The sequence below is a fragment of the Silene latifolia genome, chromosome 10 (assembly GCF_048544455.1).
Source record: "Silene latifolia isolate original U9 population chromosome 10, ASM4854445v1, whole genome shotgun sequence".
Classification (NCBI taxonomy): domain Eukaryota; kingdom Viridiplantae; phylum Streptophyta; class Magnoliopsida; order Caryophyllales; family Caryophyllaceae; genus Silene; species Silene latifolia.
This window is the reverse complement of record NC_133535.1, coordinates 127,576,192-127,595,677: the sequence shown is the minus strand read 5'-3', so window position 1 is coordinate 127,595,677 and position 19,486 is coordinate 127,576,192. Positions and strand designations below refer to the sequence as shown.

Here is a 19,486-nt window from a genome sequence, read left to right as displayed (position 1 = left end):
TCATTTCATTATTCGAAATAAAGTGTGCTAATGTTTCTGATGTTAGTCGTAAAAATAATGTTCCTTTATCTAAATGATTAAATAGTACATTTACTAGTACGTTATTTACTCTAAATTCTCGAATATTAAATTACGTGCAATTCTATCCGTAAGAGCTTAATTCCTTCCTCTAAATGATAAGGTTTAGTGAACTTCTCGCGACGTCGGCGGCGGCGAACCGCCCACGTCGCCGCGATCTGAACATTTCACCGGACCATTCAATCGGAGAAGTCGTAACAAGGTTTCCGTAGGTGAACCTGCGGAAGGATCATTGTCGAAACCTGCCCAGCAGAGCGACCCGTGAACATGTTCAACCTCGTGGGTGTCGGGGCGTCGCTCGGTGCCTTGTGTGCCGGCCCGTCCCTATCCCAAGTCGGGGAGCGCTCACCCGCGGGACGTTTCCCGGCAAAACAACGAACCCCGGCGCGTAAAGCGTCAAGGAATACAAACTCGATGTGTGCGCTCTCCCGCTGCCCGGTCAGCCGGGCGTTGGAGCGGTGCCATGTCTTAACGTTAAACGACTCTCGGCAACGGATATCTCGGCTCTCACATCAATGAAGAACGTAGCGAAATGCGATACTTGGTGTGAATTGCAGAATCTCGTGAACCATCGAGTTTTTGAACGCAAGTTGCGCCCGAAGCTTCGGCTGAGGGCACGTCTGCCTGGGCGTCACGCATCGCGTCTCCCCCAAACCCACCCTGAGTGGAGGGGAAGGAGGATGGTCTCCCGTGGCTCACCGGTCGCGGCTGGCCTAAAATCGGAGTCCTCGGCATCGGGATGCTGCGCCGATAGGTGGTGAACAAGGCCTCGGCCGGTTACGTGCAATTATTATTATTATTATTATTATTATTATTATTATTATTATTATTATTATTATTATTATTATTATTACTATTATTATTATTATTACTATTATTATTATTACTATTATTATTATTATTACATGAAATATTGTGGTATAACTAATCATATTAGTTAACATATTTTGGATATTATAATTTAAAAAACAGCTGTGTATTTTTCTTTTTGCACGGGCCTAAAACTAATGCAATTTCAAAGGTGTCGTTTCGAAATCTATAGCGTAAAAGTCTTGTTTAAGACGAATTATCCGTTTTATCTATTATATTTTTGGGTTCAAATGAGCGCACTATGTCGCGGGTGAGAATTGAACCACCAACTTCGTGGTTGAGGTAAGAGAGTTTTTACCACTTGAGCTAAGTCTTGTTCTCAATTATCCGTTTTATCCATGAAACGGATCCAAATATTACCGCATGGTGTTAATAAGAATAAAACATATCCAAATTATCTATTTTATCTACTCTCTTCTAGTCAATCATTTCTTCTCTCTTTTCTTTTCGAAGCTAGTTGGATTTTCTTCCCTTTCTCCTATTTAAGAATGTTTTATATGGTCTAAATTTAATTACATATGGGGTGGAGAGTTTTGTGTGGATCAAAATCAATTTCTTATTTCTTATATAAAGTGGAAGGGAAAGAGATAAGTGACTATGAGTCTATAAGGGACTGCTAGAGTATGAAACAGATCCATATATTATCCGTTAAATACAGTAAGAATTCGGGAAAATTATATCCTACTCCCAGGAGTAGGGAGCAGGATACTCTCATGGTAGTTATAGGGGGAAAAAATAAAAAAATAATAATAACTACCCACTACATCTTCATACACTCTCATGGTAGTTATAGGGGAAAAAAAAAAAAAAAACTACCCACTACATCTTCATACCGTACGTTACTACATTTGTTCTTCTTTTTCAAATTACTACTCAATTTACAAGTTTATTAAAATCTTATCAAATTCATGAAATTCATAATTTTAATCTATTTGTACTCAAATTTATCAAGTTTATGAATCATAATCATCAAAATAAATCATCATATTCATTTAAGTTAAAGTGAATATAATTGTGTCTTAGGGTGAATATCACACTAAGTTATATATATTCATCAAATCTATAAAATATAATTAAAAGACTATCCTAAAATGACAAATAAACGCCACCTAGACAAAGCCATATAGGATTCAAAAAGTCACCTAGATTAAAATTTAATGTGACATGGCATATTTAAATGTGATGTTGCATATTTTTAATGTGACATGGCGAATTAATGTGACATGGATTATCAATTTATTATTACATGACATTAATTTAAATCATTTATCTATAAATTAATTTAATTTACTTATATCTATAATATTAAAGGATATTATCATTATTCTTAAATTAATTTTGTATATTAAATATATTGTTTTCCAAAATTTATATAACCCTTACAAATTTACATCAAATTTCATAATTTATAATTAATATTGACATTTTAATTGAAATCTATACAATATAGTTAAAAGGATACTTAAACATGTAATTTTAATACACGTGTAATTTTTCTATTGGTTAGTAATAATTCACTTATATTAATTATTTGATTAGCTAACTAGAAGTAATCTCTAAATACCTTGTGTTACATAATACTAACAAAATAAAAAATATTAGTAGCAAACACAAAAAAAAAAAATTAATACAAACTCTTTATTTTCCTCTAATAAATTTGGTATCAATCTACTTATTCATTTAACTTTTATTTCTTTAATTTAATAGACGGTCTTTTTGTTTTTCCTCACAATTATTATAGTTTGTATTTATTTTACCATAATTTTTTATCTCCCCATAAGTTCACAAAACATTTTTCTTCTCTCAAATAAATTCTTGAAATTAATTACAAAAATTTCCTCATATAAATATTACAACAATCCTATTTTTCATTTTTATCCAAAAAGTTGGTAGGTAAAGTAGGCATATATAACCGAATGAATTATTTAACTTTTTTATTTTTATTATATTTTGAATTAATTAATAGTGATAATCTATTTAGTTATTATTTTTGTGTTTGTATTGAAATTGTATGAGGATGACATACTCACATATCAATAACATTGCATGAAATCTAGAAATAATGGTTATCGGACTTAATTCTTTGCAATTTTCTTTTGACTTGAATATTATTAAAAGGCTACTTAAAACATTTAAATTTAATCCACGTGTAATTTGTCTATTGGTTAATAATAATTCACTTATATTAATTATTTTATTATCTAACTAGAAGTTATCTCAAATATCATGTGTTACATACTTGTAGATACTAACAAAATAAAAAATATTAGTTGCAAAAACAAAAACAAAAACAAATTAATACAAACCTTTTATTTTCCTCTCATAAATTTGGTATCAATATACGTATTCATTTAACTTTTATTTCTTTTATTTAATAAATGGTCTTTTTATTTTTCCTCACAATTAATATACTTTGTATTTATTTTATCATAATTTTTTTATCTCTCCCTTAGTTCACAAACCCTTTCTCTTCTCTCAAATAAATTCTATTAGATAATTAATTACAAAAAAATCCTTATATAAATATTACAACAATCCTATTTTTCATTTTTATCCAAAAAGTTGTGAGGCAAACTATGCATATATAACCAAATGAATTATTTAACTTTTTTTATTCTTATTATGTTTTGAATTAATTAATAGTTATAATTTTATTTAGTTATAATTTTATGTTTATATTGAAATTGTAGAAGGATGACATTGCATGAAATCTGGAAATAATGGTTATGGAACTTCTTTGCAATTTTCTTTTGACTTGAATATTGTTTTCATTTTTGGTGGGATTCATTTTTTTATTATTATTATGGTCTATGCGCAATAAAAAACTGTAATATGGATCTCTAATTATTGGTGATATGTTACATTATATATTCTAACCCTTGGAATATTAATTGACAAATTTTGTAAATTGTATTAAATTGTCTTACACTCTTTCGTGCACTTTATTAGTTTTTCGTGTACTCTTCAACTTGTATTTTGTCGAACAGGTTATAAATCAAATATCTTAGTCAACAAACAGATTATAAATCAAATGTCTTAGTGTGTGTTTGGCCTAGCTTGTAAAAGTGTTTTTGGATTCAAAAAAACTTTTTGGCCAAACACATCATTTTCTAAAAGTTAAACAAAAAATTCTAAAAAGCTAAAAATCCATATTTTTACTCATAGAAATAGAAGTAGCAATTTGTTGCTTCTGCTTTTGAAAAACACTTTTGAAAAATTAAGCTTGATAAACAAAAACTCATTTTTGAGAATCGAGACCAAACATGCTCTTAATGGAAGTGTTGAAATATGTATGCTCCAAGGATATAAATTGGATCTTTTAATGCGGATCAAGGTAAATATTTTGCATGGTTTTTGGTTGGAATCCGATGATTATTCTCCAATCCATTGTTCCAACTTTGAATGCTTTCAAACCTTTAAATCAATTGTTACAAATATTTTTTAATTATCACCCCCACTTCTCTTTTTTGTCCATTTTTATATTATCGCCTTTCTTGTTTTATTTCTACTTTGGCAGGTACTTTTACCAAACGCTCCTTATAACGTTTTTTAAAAATTACAAAATAAATGTCATTGTTTTTAAGGGTACAATTCTCACGTTACTCCACCAATTGCAAACTTTTTCCTTTTATTTTCAATTGATATTTGTCTTTTCTTAATCTTAATTATTGCGCACAAGTAAATGAGGTGATAATCAAAAAATTGGAAGAAGTATAATATAAAAATTGTGTATCCTTATTTTTTTGGAATTCATTGGGATAGACGTTAAAGCTCCTCACATAAAAGTTTACCAACAACAAGAGATATAGAGATACCTCTAATTGACAAGAGATATAGAAATGAAACTAGAATGGTGTCATTGCTGAACAAATACATTTTCTTGTGTATCCTCTCAAAAATTGCTCACATAAAATTTATTTAAAAAATTATTGAATGCGTATTTATTCTAAAATTTTATTAGTATAAGTCACATGTCATCAACTCCTTACTAATGGTTTAAGTATATATCACTTAGGTCTTTTGTTATACAAATCATTTCAATAATATTTTTGCCAATACGTTGGAAATCAATTGAATTTACAAGCAAGATGTTGCAAGACCGACATAAGTTGTATTTTAACAGAGCGCTTTCTACGCATCATTCATACCGTCTCTAATTGACTAAACACAATATGTAAAATTCAGTTATAAAATATCATTACTATCCATTCATTTTGTTATTTTGCATGTTTACTTTATTTTACATTTCTTTTTTCATTAGAATATGTTTTGTAATAAGGAATATAATTAGATGTCCAAGTGACCAACCTTTTGTTTCTTTGCCAGATAAAAATAGGACCAAGGTTCTTAGAGCGCACCAAAACAACATTGCTTATTATCTTGGAGATATGTTGGTAGGATACCTAAGCAAGGCAAGTAGGGAACAAATTAGGTCACGCCATAGTTCCCGATAGTAAGATATGTTAGAGCTAGGGAGTTTAATAAACAGAGTATATATTAAAACAATTTTTTAAAATTATCAATATTTTGAAAAACCTACAAAACATAAATGTGATCTGTAAAAAATCAAAAAATTAGACGATAAACTTTTCTTTGCTTGCATATAAGTTTATAAAATTTAAAAATTTCTTATTAAAGTAAATAAAACAATAAAAAATATTAATTAAATTAATCAAAGTGTTTCTAAATTTTTATATTCAAATGTATTTTCATATTATTATATTTGATTAAATTTCATTCATATTTAAGTCGGAAAAGATACTCGCCACGAGTGTTTCTTTGTTCGTGGCTAAAAGAATATTTGCCACGGAACAATTCGTGACTAAATAAAATTTCGCCACGGGTGTGACATAGGCCGTGGCTAAAATGATTATTTGTCACGGGTGTAGCCTAATTCGTGGCGGAAGTGACTTTTTGCCACGGGAAAAGTTATCCCGTGGCATAAATTTTTTTCCAAAATAATGAATAAGTTTTTCCCGTGGCTAAGCAAAACTTAGCCACGAATTATGAGTTCTCGTGGCATAATTTGTGGCGCAAGTGATGATTTGTTGTAGTGCAAGAAGACAAACAAGCCGAATAACGCATTCATGAACAGTGCCGCAAAAACAAAAGAACAAAAACAATCAAACCCGTGATTCTCACGGGTCACAAAACTAGTTACCCTGTTATATTCACTAAACTCAAAATGAATATAATAGTGTTATATGATAAATATCATAGTACCTAATGTATACATATTCATTATGTTACACTATCATATTCACTAAACTGAAAGTGAATATAGTAGTTACATATGATATGATGAATATCACACTAGATAACATATATTCATCAAACTAAATTACCATATTCACTAAATTGAAAGTGAATATAATAGTATCATATGATAAATATCAAGCCCGAAATCACAAATTTAACCATGAATATGAAAGAGAAAACGGAAAAATTCAATTCAATTAATAGTATATACGATTTTTGGGGTTTTAACGTAATTTCAACACTTACCTGATAAAATAATCGATCAAAACAGTAAACGAGATTACAAAACTAATAGGATGGATGAATAAATTTTTGCATAATTTATTTGGTGAATATAAAAGCTGTAGATTTGAAATAGGAAAAAGAATGATTATTTATTGTAGATGATAACTGCTTAATAGTGGGATGTTGAAGGTTTTTATTTTTTATTTTTATTATTTTAATAGGAGGAGTATGACCCTAGGGTATAAGAATTGAAGAATTCGTGGTGTATACAGTATATATAGACCCACCCCAACACCTCTTCTCCATACTCGCAAATTTCCCCCCAAAATTTCACGCCCTTCCTCTCTCTACTAATCCACCGTTAGGGTTTCCAATTTTTTCAATTGAATCCCTGCGAAATCAAAATTTACACTGAAATTCTAATCTGCTGCCTTCAACTATAAAACCTCTTTTCTTTGAATAAAGTCGAGGGTTTTATTTGGTCATATCGAATTAGCAAAACTAGGGTTCTTGTTTACACAAAAGGGGGGAAATTTAAAAACAAAATTTGCAAGTATGTCGAGGTGTTTTCCATTCGCGCCACTTGGGTATGCTCGGAATTGCGCAACTAACGAAGCCTTGATCGTTTCGATTAAGGTTTGTTGAAGCCCAACAAACACAATAATCACAATGTTAATGTATTTTACTTTTTGACGTGGAATAATTGATGGATGATCTTTGTTTAGCATGCCTCAAATCCATGCTGGTTTACCCTTAGAGTGTTTGGCAACAAGAATTTAATTTGAAATGCCTCATTTTCAATTGCTACTTTTTGACGTGGAATAATTGATGGATGATCTTTGTTTAGCATGCCTCAAATCCATGCTGGTTTACCTTAGAGTGTTTGGCAACAAGAATTTAATTTGAAATGCCTCATTTTCAATTTAGCAAAGTGAAATAAAGATTTGAAATGAGGGGGTTAGGGAGTGGAAATTCAATAGGTTTGCCAAACATGCAAATTGGTTCAAATCTAGATTTGAGAATACAATCTTGGTTCCCAAACACACCATAAACACGATTCTATTATGTACTCTCTCTGTCTTTTTTTTCTCTTCCCAATTCTGAAATTACGCGAGGGAATTTGAAAAGTGGGAAGTAAGCAGGAAAACTGGTGTATATATAGTTGGTTTAGGTTTTGTATTATTGAATGTAATATCTTGTAATGAATGACTTCGTATTAATGTGATGGTGATACATTCCAAGAAATGGAGTATAGTGGGTTTATGTAACTTTGCAAATTTATGATCTTGTTTTAGTTTAATTTATGTTTATGATGGGTTTATTTATTGTTAGCATCGAGTAGTGATTCGATTGTTTGTCATGGGCATGCACGGTGTTAGAATTTCTTTGTTAGTTAACACTATTAGAGATGGACGGTGGTGGCCGTTAAATTGTTCTTGAAATAATCTCGAATCAATTATGTGGGTTTGCGCAGTGTACTAAGCAAATTCTCTGGATTTCGTTGTTGATACTATAAGGCGTTGCACTTTGTATTGTTCTTGATATATTCTTGAATCAAATGTTGATGATGAAGAATGCAATGGCCTTGTTTTGAGTGATGATATGATAGTAGAACCATGTTTGCTATGACGTTACTTATTGAGGAATTCTTGTATGTGAGATTGTGGTTTGACATATAATTTTGTTGTAGTAGGTTAGCAGTTATTACTTACTAGTAGCGGAGAGGGAAAGCTTAGATCTTTTTTTATTAAGAGCTTGTTTTTGAATTGGGGTATTGCTCTCTCGTTTGTTGGTGATTTGGTGAAGATTACTTATGATTTGTAGAGGCTAGATTGACTTTGAAAGGTTTTATGGTGTTATATTTTGAGGCTGTTTTTGGCTGATGTGGGTTTTGGAGTTGCCAAGAATTTCTTTTTATTAATCAAATGCGTCCTTTCGTCTTACCTAAATACAGATAGATTTCAAGCTTCCATTCCTCTTTTTTTTTTAGTTACTGCTGGTTTCAAGACTAGAGCTGCAAACTAGCTTCTTGACAAAAAAAAATATTATAATCAGTTTTTGGATGTTTTTCTGCAATAGGGATCTTACTCCTGTCTGTTTTCTTCATTTTTCATAAGCACGCTGTGCCTTTTTGTTCAAGCTTTTTAAGCAAAGATGGCATTTGCTTTTGCTCCATGTTTTTCCTCAACCCTAGAAATGATCCTAATCTTTGTGTTTCTGTCCTATACCCAGGACTCCCATGAGTACCAGGACAACCATGGTAATGTGGTATAAAAGGTTTTCTTGACTGTTCCTGAATGAACTTGTCTTGCATAATTGCATTGAGACCATATGACATTATAGAATGTGAAATAATGCACCCTATTATGTGTTAAGGCATTCTGGTTTTTATATGATTCCTGATGGAACGTGAAAAATTGCCCAACTTGGTTCTGCTTGCTATGTTAGCTTGCTTCCGTTATATGGTCTGAATTTGCTATTCTGGTGCTTTAAAGCTCCAAGAAGAATGGCAAAAATCAATTCCGGGCGTGGTAAGGAAGAAGGTCAATGATTTGGACAATAAGAAGGATAGGAAAAGGGAAAAGAAAGATAAAAACAAAGTCCGCAAGGATAAGAAAACTGATGTAAAGGACGGATTCCTTTCTGCTACTCAGAGTGAAAAGCATAATTTCAGTAACAAATCGTATAAAGTTGATTGTACTGGAAAAGAGTTTAAAGTATTTGAGCAAAGCAATCTTACTGAAGAGCATGGACGGCCTGTCAACTCACAGAAGGCTTCCCGTTTCTCTGATAGCACTGAGAATAGTTGCAAGAGGAAATGGGACTCGCCACCTGTCTACTCACAAAAGGCTTCCCGTTTCTCTGATAGCACTGAAAATAGTTGCAAGAGGAAATGGGACTCACCACCTGTCTACTCACAGAAGGCTTCCCGTTCCTCTGATAGCACTGAGAATAGTTGCAAGAGGGAATGGGACTCACCACCTGCCAGTAGCATTCAGGGTACTGGTGAGCATCATTCTTTTGTTAATGGTGATGTGTCATCTGTTTATCTTTTGCTTGGTACAAATTACTTGATTTTGTGCTCTACTTGTAAAACAGGAAACATCATTCGCATTCGCTTGTATTCTATGAAAAGAGATGACCCGAATGCTATGAACAGTTTACCATCTCAGAAAAGTGATTGGATTTCAAAGATTCAAGAACCATCCATCTGTCAGAATGATGTGATCTCCAAAGTCTGGGAACCTTCACATTTTGACAAGAAAACCGCGTCAATTGAAGATCCCTCATCTAATGGCAGGGTCGTCAATATAAAGCCGCCATTAAAGAAACTCTCTTCTCATGAAAAGAGAATGCTCAAAAAAGAATCATTGTACAAGCACTTGTTTAATAGCTTGGTTCCGGACCGTCTAGTTTCCTCTCTAGAGGCTAGTAAAGACGGCGATGATAACTGGTTGTTTAGTAAGAAGGATGAAGAGATCCTTGCCAAAAGGCAGAGAGGGATGGACAATCTTTCATGTTCAGTATCTGCCATACAACCACACGCCCGTTTATTGCCCAACGTAGGAGTTTACGCCTTGCCATTCACAGTGCCTTTCTAAACTTGGATTCTGAGATTGACATTTCCTGCGTGAAACCTCGAGGGTTGCCTGGCAACCAAATGGAATTCGATGGACCTGTTGCAGGGTGTAGACTTGAGGCCTAAACATGTTACAGTGAATATGCGTTTTTGGAAAATGATGGAGATGGCCAGATAGTGAACTTGGGTGTACTTCGTTGTGTATGGTCTTTATGTTGCTGTTGTTGTACATATTGATGGCTGTTTACTAAAAGTGGCCAATCACGGCAATCAATCATATACAGTAATACTGATTTTCTTTTTCGGATGTAATGAACTACGAGTATTTTTTGCACAATTTATGTTCAGTGGGAGTTTATGATTTTCTGTGGTTCAGGTTCTAGCCACTGTATGAACTCGAAATTTTTAGAAATTGATCACTCACTCCTGCATCACAGACTCGCAGTGCATCATTCAAAAAGCAAAATGTTATAAACAAAAACCTGTTAAAGTTCTACTCCGGTCATTTGTTATCCTTGATGAACAATTTGATCATTCACACTCAATTTGTTCCACTTGTCATTTAGTAATTGGGTTCTTCCTCTTTCCTTGGTCTTTGTGCCAAAACCAAAGGACAACAATTGACCGGGACGGAGGGAGTACATTTCTGCTGAAAATACAAGCTACTAAATACTTTAAGACCAGTTAACTCAAAATTTACATCCCTAAAATATCAAGTCACATATCAATCTTCACTGTCTTCCTTTAACGAGGGCGGATAATATGTAAACCACTGTTTCCATGCAGCATCTTTCTGCTGTTCAAGCCAAGACAGAAAGGTGCTATCCAACAGGCAGAACATGTTAACGTAAAGCAGCTGATACTTAACAGGTACATACCGGAAATTCACTGCTTGAAGAATTGGCCAAACACCTCCCTCTAGGATGAATGCGGGTAGAAAATCTCGTCTCACATCTTCCTTCACTTGTGCTATTTTCTTGCCACTTGCAAATCCCATGTAAGATAAGAAGACTAATAAGTCAAAGGGCCCAAAGACTATCCCATCTACTGCTACTTTGGCCGCAACAAACCGTCTCGTCTTAGGCTCTAATCGAAGCTTTAGTTGGATAAATCGATCCAGGCCCTCATACCTGTAAGGCTTTAATTAGTTCTATGATACTCTATTTAACTTTTTCTTTCATAAAAACATTGCTATAAGTTTCAAAAGGATAATAAATCGAGTTTTTGATAGACAGAATCAAAAGCCATGATACAAATATGTAATACAGAGATGCAATACACCAGTTTGTGTGGGGGAGTTGAGTGAATTTTGTAGCTGATCTTTACGCAACTAGAGGTCTAAGCCGTTGGCAAAAAATTGTCGCACAAAAGTCTGATAATCAAGAGAAATTGAACAACTTATATATGTATGCAATCTACTTTTGAGCATTATTTCACAAAGAGCATGGTCAGGACTCGTGACCGATGGCTCTCAAGTAGAAACATGTACTCTGGTAGTATAAAGGCACAAGGCCATCCAAAATATCAAGACTTGTGAATTCTGAATTCAGCCACATGCACCAAAACATGGCTGCTTACAAAGTTTAACAATAAAGCACGCATATGGGAGTTCTGACATTATGGAAAGAATCATACAGACGGGTAATATAGACCGAAGCTCCAAGGAAGAAAGAACTACACACCAAAAGTGACCGACAGGACCGACGAATCCAATCCCGAATATGCTGGTTATAGCCGTGCGCTTCCAATTTATTGCAAAACATTTGTCAGCGTCCTGTCATGTTAAACAGAGATTATGAACATCCATTTTATGATGAGTAGTGACTATGGTGAAGTGGTTAACTAAAAAAGACAAGCAATGCAAGTATTGCCGGAAATCAAAGCACTATTCAGAATGTAGTAGCAGAGAAAATACAGGCAATGACTGAAAGTTTAGCAGACTGACATGTGCGCAGCTGAACGAAAACTTTTAAAAACTGATGAAGTAATACTACACACTTGATCTTGATTATCTGATTCACCACTCCTCAGCCGAATTACCTCAGAACTACCAAACAAGAGCTGACCTCAACACAATCTTATTATGTCTAGGTCCACTATATAATTCACATAATCTACCTATGCTGCTTTCTATTTTTTGTTATTCGGGCTGAAATAGCCCACACGGGTGCGTATCCAAGTTTTGGACTCGATTATTTTTATGAAAAAAAGTACATGATTTTGGTTTAAAATGAAGTGCTCCCCCACCCACCTTATTCGAACTTCGTACATGACCCCAAAATTATCAAGCACAAACAAGGTGTGAAAAAAGAATTCAACAAGGATGCCACCATGCTCAAATTCTTCCAAAATGAACAATGGCTCATTTTATCTGACTCGTAGAGAAAAGTGCAGAGTTACGTGTGTTATAAATTCCCAACTGCCATGCCTTGTTTCAGATGCGTAAACACTCCATGTCGAAGAGAGTGGCAATCCATAGGCTTGATGTCATCATATGTCTTTCCCACAATTGTCACTGATTAGTAGCTCTGTGAGTGAAATATCCTCTGAAAATATTTTCCGATCAAGAGCTAGTCTCCGATCAAGGGAAGCTTTAGAAAGAAACACTCTTTAGCATTCAATAAAGAAACGAAGTCCCTGAAAGTTAGATTTATCCTCCAAATGATTTCATGAAAACTTCAAACCTGAAGAAAGATGTGAAGTGGAAAGATGGTCTAAATTTAGGTAGCAAACCGAAAAGATTGCTCTTGCCTTTTCTAACCAATGTCTTTTATAGCTTTTAAGCACCAAGGAACCTCAAGCATGATAATTGATAAAATTCCAATAGAACATGAAGAAAAAATACTGAGTCTGAAACATCTGTCAAAGCGAGAAGAGTATATATTGAAGTAAAATTAGCAATTGAATTGCCTTTCAAATTTCACCTTCAAGCCCAAGTTCAAATAAATTGTGCGCACAAGGCCACAATACTTACCACTAAAGGAGCTAAATGTTGGCAGACAAGGCTATTGAGTGTAGTCGTTTAGGTTGGCACGTGTCCACTCGAGTCTCGTCCCTTAGGACAACTTCTAGCCTAGTTCGGAAGGGGTGAAGGCTAGACAACCATTTTTTGTCCTCACAACAAAAACCAATATCCCAATATCCCAACATTCAGAACCTCATACTAATCATATAGGATATTCACTATCAAAGGAGACAAGTTTTTGGTAAGACTGTCCTATGGTAATTTATGGTAAGATGTATGGATGTTTTAAGATTACCGGGGTAACTTTACAACTTCAAACTGAATTCTCACTAACTCTTACTGTAACTTGTCGCAGGGCGGGTTTACCAAAATCATTGTCATCAAAGATTCAAAGGCATCCACCTTTCCTTATGCAAAATCTAACAATGCAGATGCCACATTGTGTTTTATACTGCTCCCTTCTCAATTTTGGCTTGAAGCACATTAACAACAAATTCCATATCATCTCATCAGAGCCGCCGAGGCGACATACCCCCAACAATCCAACTATAACCCAACATTATAAACAAAACATTGTGCTCAACCTATCAGTCCTACAACAAAACCTATAAAAAATACTCAAGAATGCCAATATCAGAAACCATCCAAAAACCCAATTAATTCCCACCTAAACACACTATTCAATCATAATATTCCAACACTTTCAAAGATACTAAGATACTTCCTTCGTCTCAGCTGATTTCTTACATTTGATTAAAATCCTGCGCACAAATGAATAAAAACGTAAAGAACCAGATACAAAAATTTTAAAAAGATGATATCTTTACCAAGATATGAAGATGTTTGTGGGTTTGATGGGTGACATATTGAGCTGCAATATCACCAACACCCCACAATGCACCAGAACTAATGATCTGGGTCTTAAGAGGGTGAACAGATAAGCATTTTTGATACCATTTCCACAACTTCAACATTTACCGAAAACTTGTAAAATGGTCACCAATTTACCGAGATTTTCATCAATTTTGATGGGTATTTTTCAAAAATGAGATAGAGATATAGATAGATAGTGGTAGAAATGTAAGCGCCCATGTCCTTGTTTTTTGACCTCATCAAGCCATCAATCAACCCCACAAATTGATTTGTCTTGTCTTTTCCATTTTCAACTTGAGGCTTCATTTTATCTTTACGAGGGAACGAGTTTGGGTTAACGGTCTGTTAATCGAGTGCACAAATTTAATTTATGATTAGAGACGTTTTAATGATAAGATTATTATCAGATCGATTGTGAATAAGTGAATTCGCAAGGGTGGAGTATCGGGTAAAATTTCCAGGAGACGGGGTTCAAGCCTGGCCAAGAGCAAAATCTCGTGAGGCATTCTTGACCTGAGTCCATGTCTTATAGACTTCGAACCTGTCATCCTCAGGAGTTAGGTGGCTTACCTGTTATAGGTGGTTTGCAGGCTATTACATATATCCGAGGTTAAAAATTTTTTTTGGTACTTAAATCCATTAATTTTATGTTTTAAAAAATGTGCGACAGTTTTAACTTAATTTATGAAGTAAAAATTTAAAACAACTTCGTGAATTTTTACGGGCGTTATACTAATTACAATTAAATTGAAGTTGAAACTATCACTTTATTAAAATGAGTCACGATGTTTAAAACCAAATGCAAAAACTGTTAGTGAATAGATTACATATTTACATTGGATTTAGCCATTTTAGTAGATTTGATTGTTTTCAATAAATTGGATGCGTATTAATAGAGTTATTTTGAGTCGAGTTATTAAGATGTTATGGACCTGTTGGGGCATAACTTTAAAAGGTTTTGTTTCAAATAAATCAGTTCGATCGAGTCTTCATTATGACGGATCGTTTCCACGTTTTGGGTGAGTTGTTTTTGCAAATTTGAGTTAGATTTGTACTGTATTAATTATTGGAATTAGGTCATTTTATCGGTTGAAGATGCAAATTGGAGAAGTTCTGAATTTTACAAGAGAAAGACAAAAGATGATTCAATCTTGCTACTTGTCAAGCTACAGACCCTCAAAAACTAATGAGATACCTCCAAATTTGGAGCATACTCACCCACTAACAAAAAGACCATAAAACATTATATTTGGTTGAATGTATAATTCTCAGCCAGTAGAATATGAGTATAGCCAATAAACTTGTGCATTATTATTTGCGGATAAGATTACCCATTGCATGTCACAACACACAACTTCTCTCAAATATTCCTTACTAAATGCCCGAATTTTCAACTCATTTCTTCTTCTGCAAAATCGCTCAACTCATTTAGCAGACAAAGGTACTATCTTTAAGCAATTTATCCTAAAACCCCAGTTTTTATTTTGAAGATTGATGTTTAAATTCTGCTTTCTTTTGTATTTTAACCCTTATTTAAGTAAGTTGTTTTAGTTGTTTGTTTGTTCCTGTTTGTGGGTTTAGTGGTACTATTAGATGAATTTATTGTTAGTCTTGGCCAGTGGCGGAGCTAGGGGAGGGGTCCTGTTGGAGGATATAAATTTCGGAATTTTTAGTTTAAATTTTCACACTTTGTTTTTTTTTTTTAAGTTTACCTTATACTATAACGTACCCATTCGCCTCCTATTAAATTTTTCACCCCGCTAAGTTCCTGGTTCCGCCACTGGTCTTTGGCTGATTGGCTGTTGAGAGGAGTCATTAGTAGATTAATATTTGAATTATGGTATGATAAGCAGCATGTTTAGTAATTTCATGATGATTTTGTTTAGGTGGTGAAACCTGAATCACTTAATTGCTAGAAGTGTAGTTTTTATATGTGTTCATCATTTTGTGGGAATTCACAAATCACAACCTTTAACTGAGAGCGAAGGCTCAATAGTTTTATTCTTATTAATAACATCAAGCTGCATTGTCATGTCTTTCTGTATTACTAATATGAATGGTGGAGTTTGGCATCATTGTTGATGGACCAAGCTACTACTCGACATTAATCAAAATTTGCATCTTCGTAAATTAAATTGATCTTTGTTAAGACTAACTGTATTGCCATTATTGGGTTTTGATGTTGTTTCGAACTTTCATTGCACATGTTTAATTTCACAACCCAGAAGTTCGTTCGAAGATATTACTAATACCCACATGTTCAAGTATTATGCCTTAGTGTCTTGCTGAACAATGCACAATATTTTTGCCTAGGGTCTCCATGGTGGTTGCTCATAGGCTATCTAATGAATGGCCTATGACAATGTCATGATCCGACTGCTATTTCTTCAAAAGCAGTAAGATAGTACTCAACACCGTGGATATAAGAAGAGCTAGACAGTATAGTGGAAGGAGAAGGACGTATTCTTGGATGGAGAAGGAAAGAGGAAAGATAAGCAAGAGGGAGAAATGGGTTCGAGCTTCACCGACTACGGTACATGAATCAAACTGTGATCACACTTTAATTAATGCATTTTAATTTTTTAGAGAAAATCCATTAATTTGTTGATGTGGGCAGAACATGTCGGATCACAGAGTTTGAAACACTACATTTAGGTATATGAGCTTCACAAGACTGATATGATCTTTGATTATCCATATAATCATATGAAGAATGTCCAATACGGAGTATTTAATAAGTATTACTAGGACCGTCTCATGATAAAGACTTTTTTTACGAGACTATATACAGAAGCTAATGTAAACTTTTTGTTGGTGCATTATCAGGATAAAGTGTGTCCAACATCAGTTACTGATGATGTCCTGGCTGGAAACTCCTGCAGTGCATGCACAGGAAATCAGAGTTGTCACACCGTTATCTCAAGAACAAAACTAATGACTAAATTGGTGAAAAGGGGAAAACCTCGAGAAGTTTTTGCCATTTTTGACAGCTTGTCTGGAGAGGGACACAGACCCACACTTGTGACATACACCACACTATTAGCTGCTCTCGCAGCCCAAAAGAAGATTCGATCCATTCCTTCTCTCATCTCTAAGGTAGAGGAGACGGGTATGAAACCTGACTCCATATTCCTAAATGCTGCCATAAATGCTTATTGTGAAGCCGGTGATATGAAAGGAGCCATGAAAATACTCTCCAAGATGAAACAAATTGGGTGTAAACCAACTACAAGTACTTTGAATACACTGATCAAAGGTTATGGCCTAATTGGGAAGCCTGACGAGTCTTTGAAATTACTGGAGGTAATGACGGAAGAAGATAACGTCAAACCTAACGACATGACTTACAATATTTTAGTGCAAGCCTGGTCGAAAAAGAACATAAGTCAAGCTTGGAATATAGTGTATAAAATGGTGGCCTCTGGTCTACAGCCTGATGTTGTGACCTTCAATACTTTAGCAAGGGCTTATGCACAATGTGGGGAGACTAGTAGAGCTGAAGCTATAATTCATGAAATGCAAAAGAACAGAGTCGAGCCTAATGAGAGAACTTGTGGTATAATCATCAATGGCTACTGTTCTGAGGGGAATATGAATTATGCATTACGGTTTTTATATCGGATGAGGGACTTGGGGGTGCTGCCAAATCTTGTTGTCTTTAACACCCTTATCAAAGGATTTCTAGACACTATGGACACTGATGGTGTTGATGAGGTGAATATATATAATTGTTGTTTACTAAAATTTGTATCGTCTATTTGTCTGCGTCTGATCTCAATTAATAATGGGGGGTATCCATTTCTACTGACCATGATATCACTTCCTAATATCCAACTAGCTTAACAGGTAAAGTGATTTGAGTAATGAGACTCAATTACTCATGACCTGCAATCGAAACTCATCAATAATAACTACTCCGTGCTTGTTTCATTGTGGGGTTCCCTCTATTCCCCAAAGAAGGTTCAACTGTCCTATAGCCACAAATTTGATTATTTGCTTACTTTGGATTTCTTAGTCTTGACTCTTGTATTGAGCGCATCTCTATGTCATTTTGTCGCATGAAAAAGGCCAAGACTTTCCTGCATATCTGTATTTTCATGACTTGGGTTTCTTATATTGCTTAGTATAAGAAGTACTCACTTAGCGTAGCTGGTAAAGTCGAAACCCATTTGCTGATGTTACCCTTGTTGCTTCGTTTACACAAAAGCATATCACTGACCTCTTGAGCAATGATCTTTTATAGGTATTGACATTGATGAAACAATTCGGGATAAAGCCAGACGTGATAACATTTAGCACAATCATGAATGCATGGAGTTCAGCTGGACTAATGGACAAGTGCCAAGACACATTCAATGAAATGGAAAATTCCGGAATAAAACCGGACATTCATGCATTCAGCATCCTAGCAAAAGGCTATGTACGTGCCAGTGAACTTGAGAAAGCTGAATCACTTTTGTCAGCCATGGGTAAATCCGGTGTTTACCCAAACGTGGTAATTTTCACTACTATAATCAGTGGCTGGTGTAGTGCAGGGAAGATGGAATACGCTATGAGAGTCTACGACAACATGTGTGAGATGGGGATATCTCCCAATTTGAAGACCTATGAAACCCTTATATGGGGTTATGGTGAATCTAGACAGCCATGGAAAGCCGAGGAGTTGCTCCGTGCCATGGAAGAAAATGGGGTCATTCCTGAGGACAGTACCATCCAACTTGTTGCAGATACTTGGCGTTCTATTGGTTTGATCGATGAAGCCAATAGAGTAATGGATTTCATGAAAAATGACAGAAATTTCACTGAAAATGTTCGTGATGAAGATCTAGATGGTAACAGTAAACCTATCAATACACCACGTTTACTTTCACCGAACTCAAATGCAACGGGGATAGGTACAACCCAGGTAGTTCCGAGGGAATCCAGATTGTCGATAAGGAATATTTCAGCTCGTAGTAGTGTTGGGACTTTTTCTAATCAATGTGGATTTGGGGTGAGACAGTTTATAGTGTGCCGAATGCAGTTATTCAGCAAGAGTCAAATGTCAGGACAGCTTTTACATTCTTGCAAAGCAGTGATCTAGAGTTGGGAGACTTGAACATTATATCTGTAGATACTGAAAAAATTGGATGCAACTTTGTTCCGGATTCATCATCAGGACATGAAGTTCAGTCTAGTTCGTCTAGCATCAATATTTTTTTTACTTTAACGAACAACAGAGTTGAAGTTCAAATACAAATGTAACTTACATTAAAGGTTACTGTAATTAATCTGTTCATTACTTCCTGTGTGATTATAATCAGTCATTCGAGGTAGTTTCGACTCAATTTTCATCTTGGGTCATTCGGAAACAGTCTCTTTGTGTTGCTAACACAAGGGTAAAGCTGCATACAATTCAACCCCCTTATCCCACAATTTGCGGGAGCCATTAAGGTACTAGGGTAATAATGTTATTGTCATTCAGGTTGAATTGGATGTCCTTCCCACACTAACTGCGATATTGAATGGGACCTTGTACATACCTCCGGTGAAAGTAAGCGTGGTTTATTAATAGCATTCTGTCTCACATATGTTGGAGAGAAAAATGTGCTACAAACTAGAGGAAATGGTCATTCCATTACTTTTAGAGGATCCTA

The 19,486-nt window shown here is 34.7% G+C and overlaps 3 protein-coding genes and 1 non-coding gene across 7 annotated transcripts; 3 read left to right on the top strand and 1 right to left on the bottom strand.

Annotated features, from left to right (window-relative positions):
• The first annotated feature begins 558 nt into the window (after window positions 1-558).
• On the top strand, window positions 559-712 carry LOC141610080 (5.8S ribosomal RNA). Its single transcript, XR_012527974.1, has one exon. It is a non-coding gene; the product is annotated as a 5.8S ribosomal RNA (ribosomal RNA).
• Window positions 713-6,710: 5,998 nt separating this feature from the next.
• Window positions 6,711-10,373, top strand: LOC141605923 (uncharacterized). Of its 2 annotated transcripts, none has more exons than XM_074424850.1 (3): window positions 6,711-7,068; window positions 8,928-9,432; window positions 9,532-10,373. In XM_074424850.1, exons 1-3 carry the CDS (start codon window positions 6,988-6,990, stop codon window positions 10,032-10,034), a joined length of 1,089 nt encoding a protein of 362 aa, XP_074280951.1. In that variant the 5' UTR covers window positions 6,711-6,987; the 3' UTR covers window positions 10,035-10,373. The 2 variants fall into 2 exon arrangements, with proteins under 2 accessions (XP_074280951.1, XP_074280950.1); XM_074424849.1 differs by having other exon boundaries at window positions 6,712-7,068; window positions 8,928-9,438.
• On the bottom strand, window positions 9,393-14,147 carry LOC141605925 (protein sym-1-like). Of its 3 annotated transcripts, none has more exons than XM_074424853.1 (4): window positions 13,805-14,142; window positions 11,695-11,786; window positions 10,891-11,142; window positions 9,393-9,414 (listed from the first exon to the last, which is right to left on the bottom strand). In XM_074424853.1, exons 1-4 carry the CDS (start codon window positions 13,949-13,951, stop codon window positions 9,408-9,410), a joined length of 498 nt encoding a protein of 165 aa, XP_074280954.1. In that variant the 5' UTR covers window positions 13,952-14,142; the 3' UTR covers window positions 9,393-9,407. The 3 variants fall into 3 exon arrangements, with proteins under 3 accessions (XP_074280954.1, XP_074280953.1, XP_074280952.1); XM_074424852.1 differs by lacking the exon at window positions 9,393-9,414 and adding an exon at window positions 10,024-10,109; XM_074424851.1 differs by lacking the exon at window positions 9,393-9,414 and having other exon boundaries at window positions 10,462-11,142; window positions 13,805-14,147.
• An 863-nt stretch (window positions 14,148-15,010) lies between these two features.
• On the top strand, window positions 15,011-19,174 carry LOC141605922 (uncharacterized). Its single transcript, XM_074424848.1, has 4 exons — window positions 15,011-15,291; window positions 16,164-16,383; window positions 16,677-17,564; window positions 18,094-19,174. Exons 2-4 carry the CDS (start codon window positions 16,321-16,323, stop codon window positions 18,931-18,933), a joined length of 1,791 nt encoding a protein of 596 aa, XP_074280949.1. The 5' UTR covers window positions 15,011-15,291; window positions 16,164-16,320; the 3' UTR covers window positions 18,934-19,174.
• The last annotated feature ends 312 nt before the right edge of the window (window positions 19,175-19,486 follow it).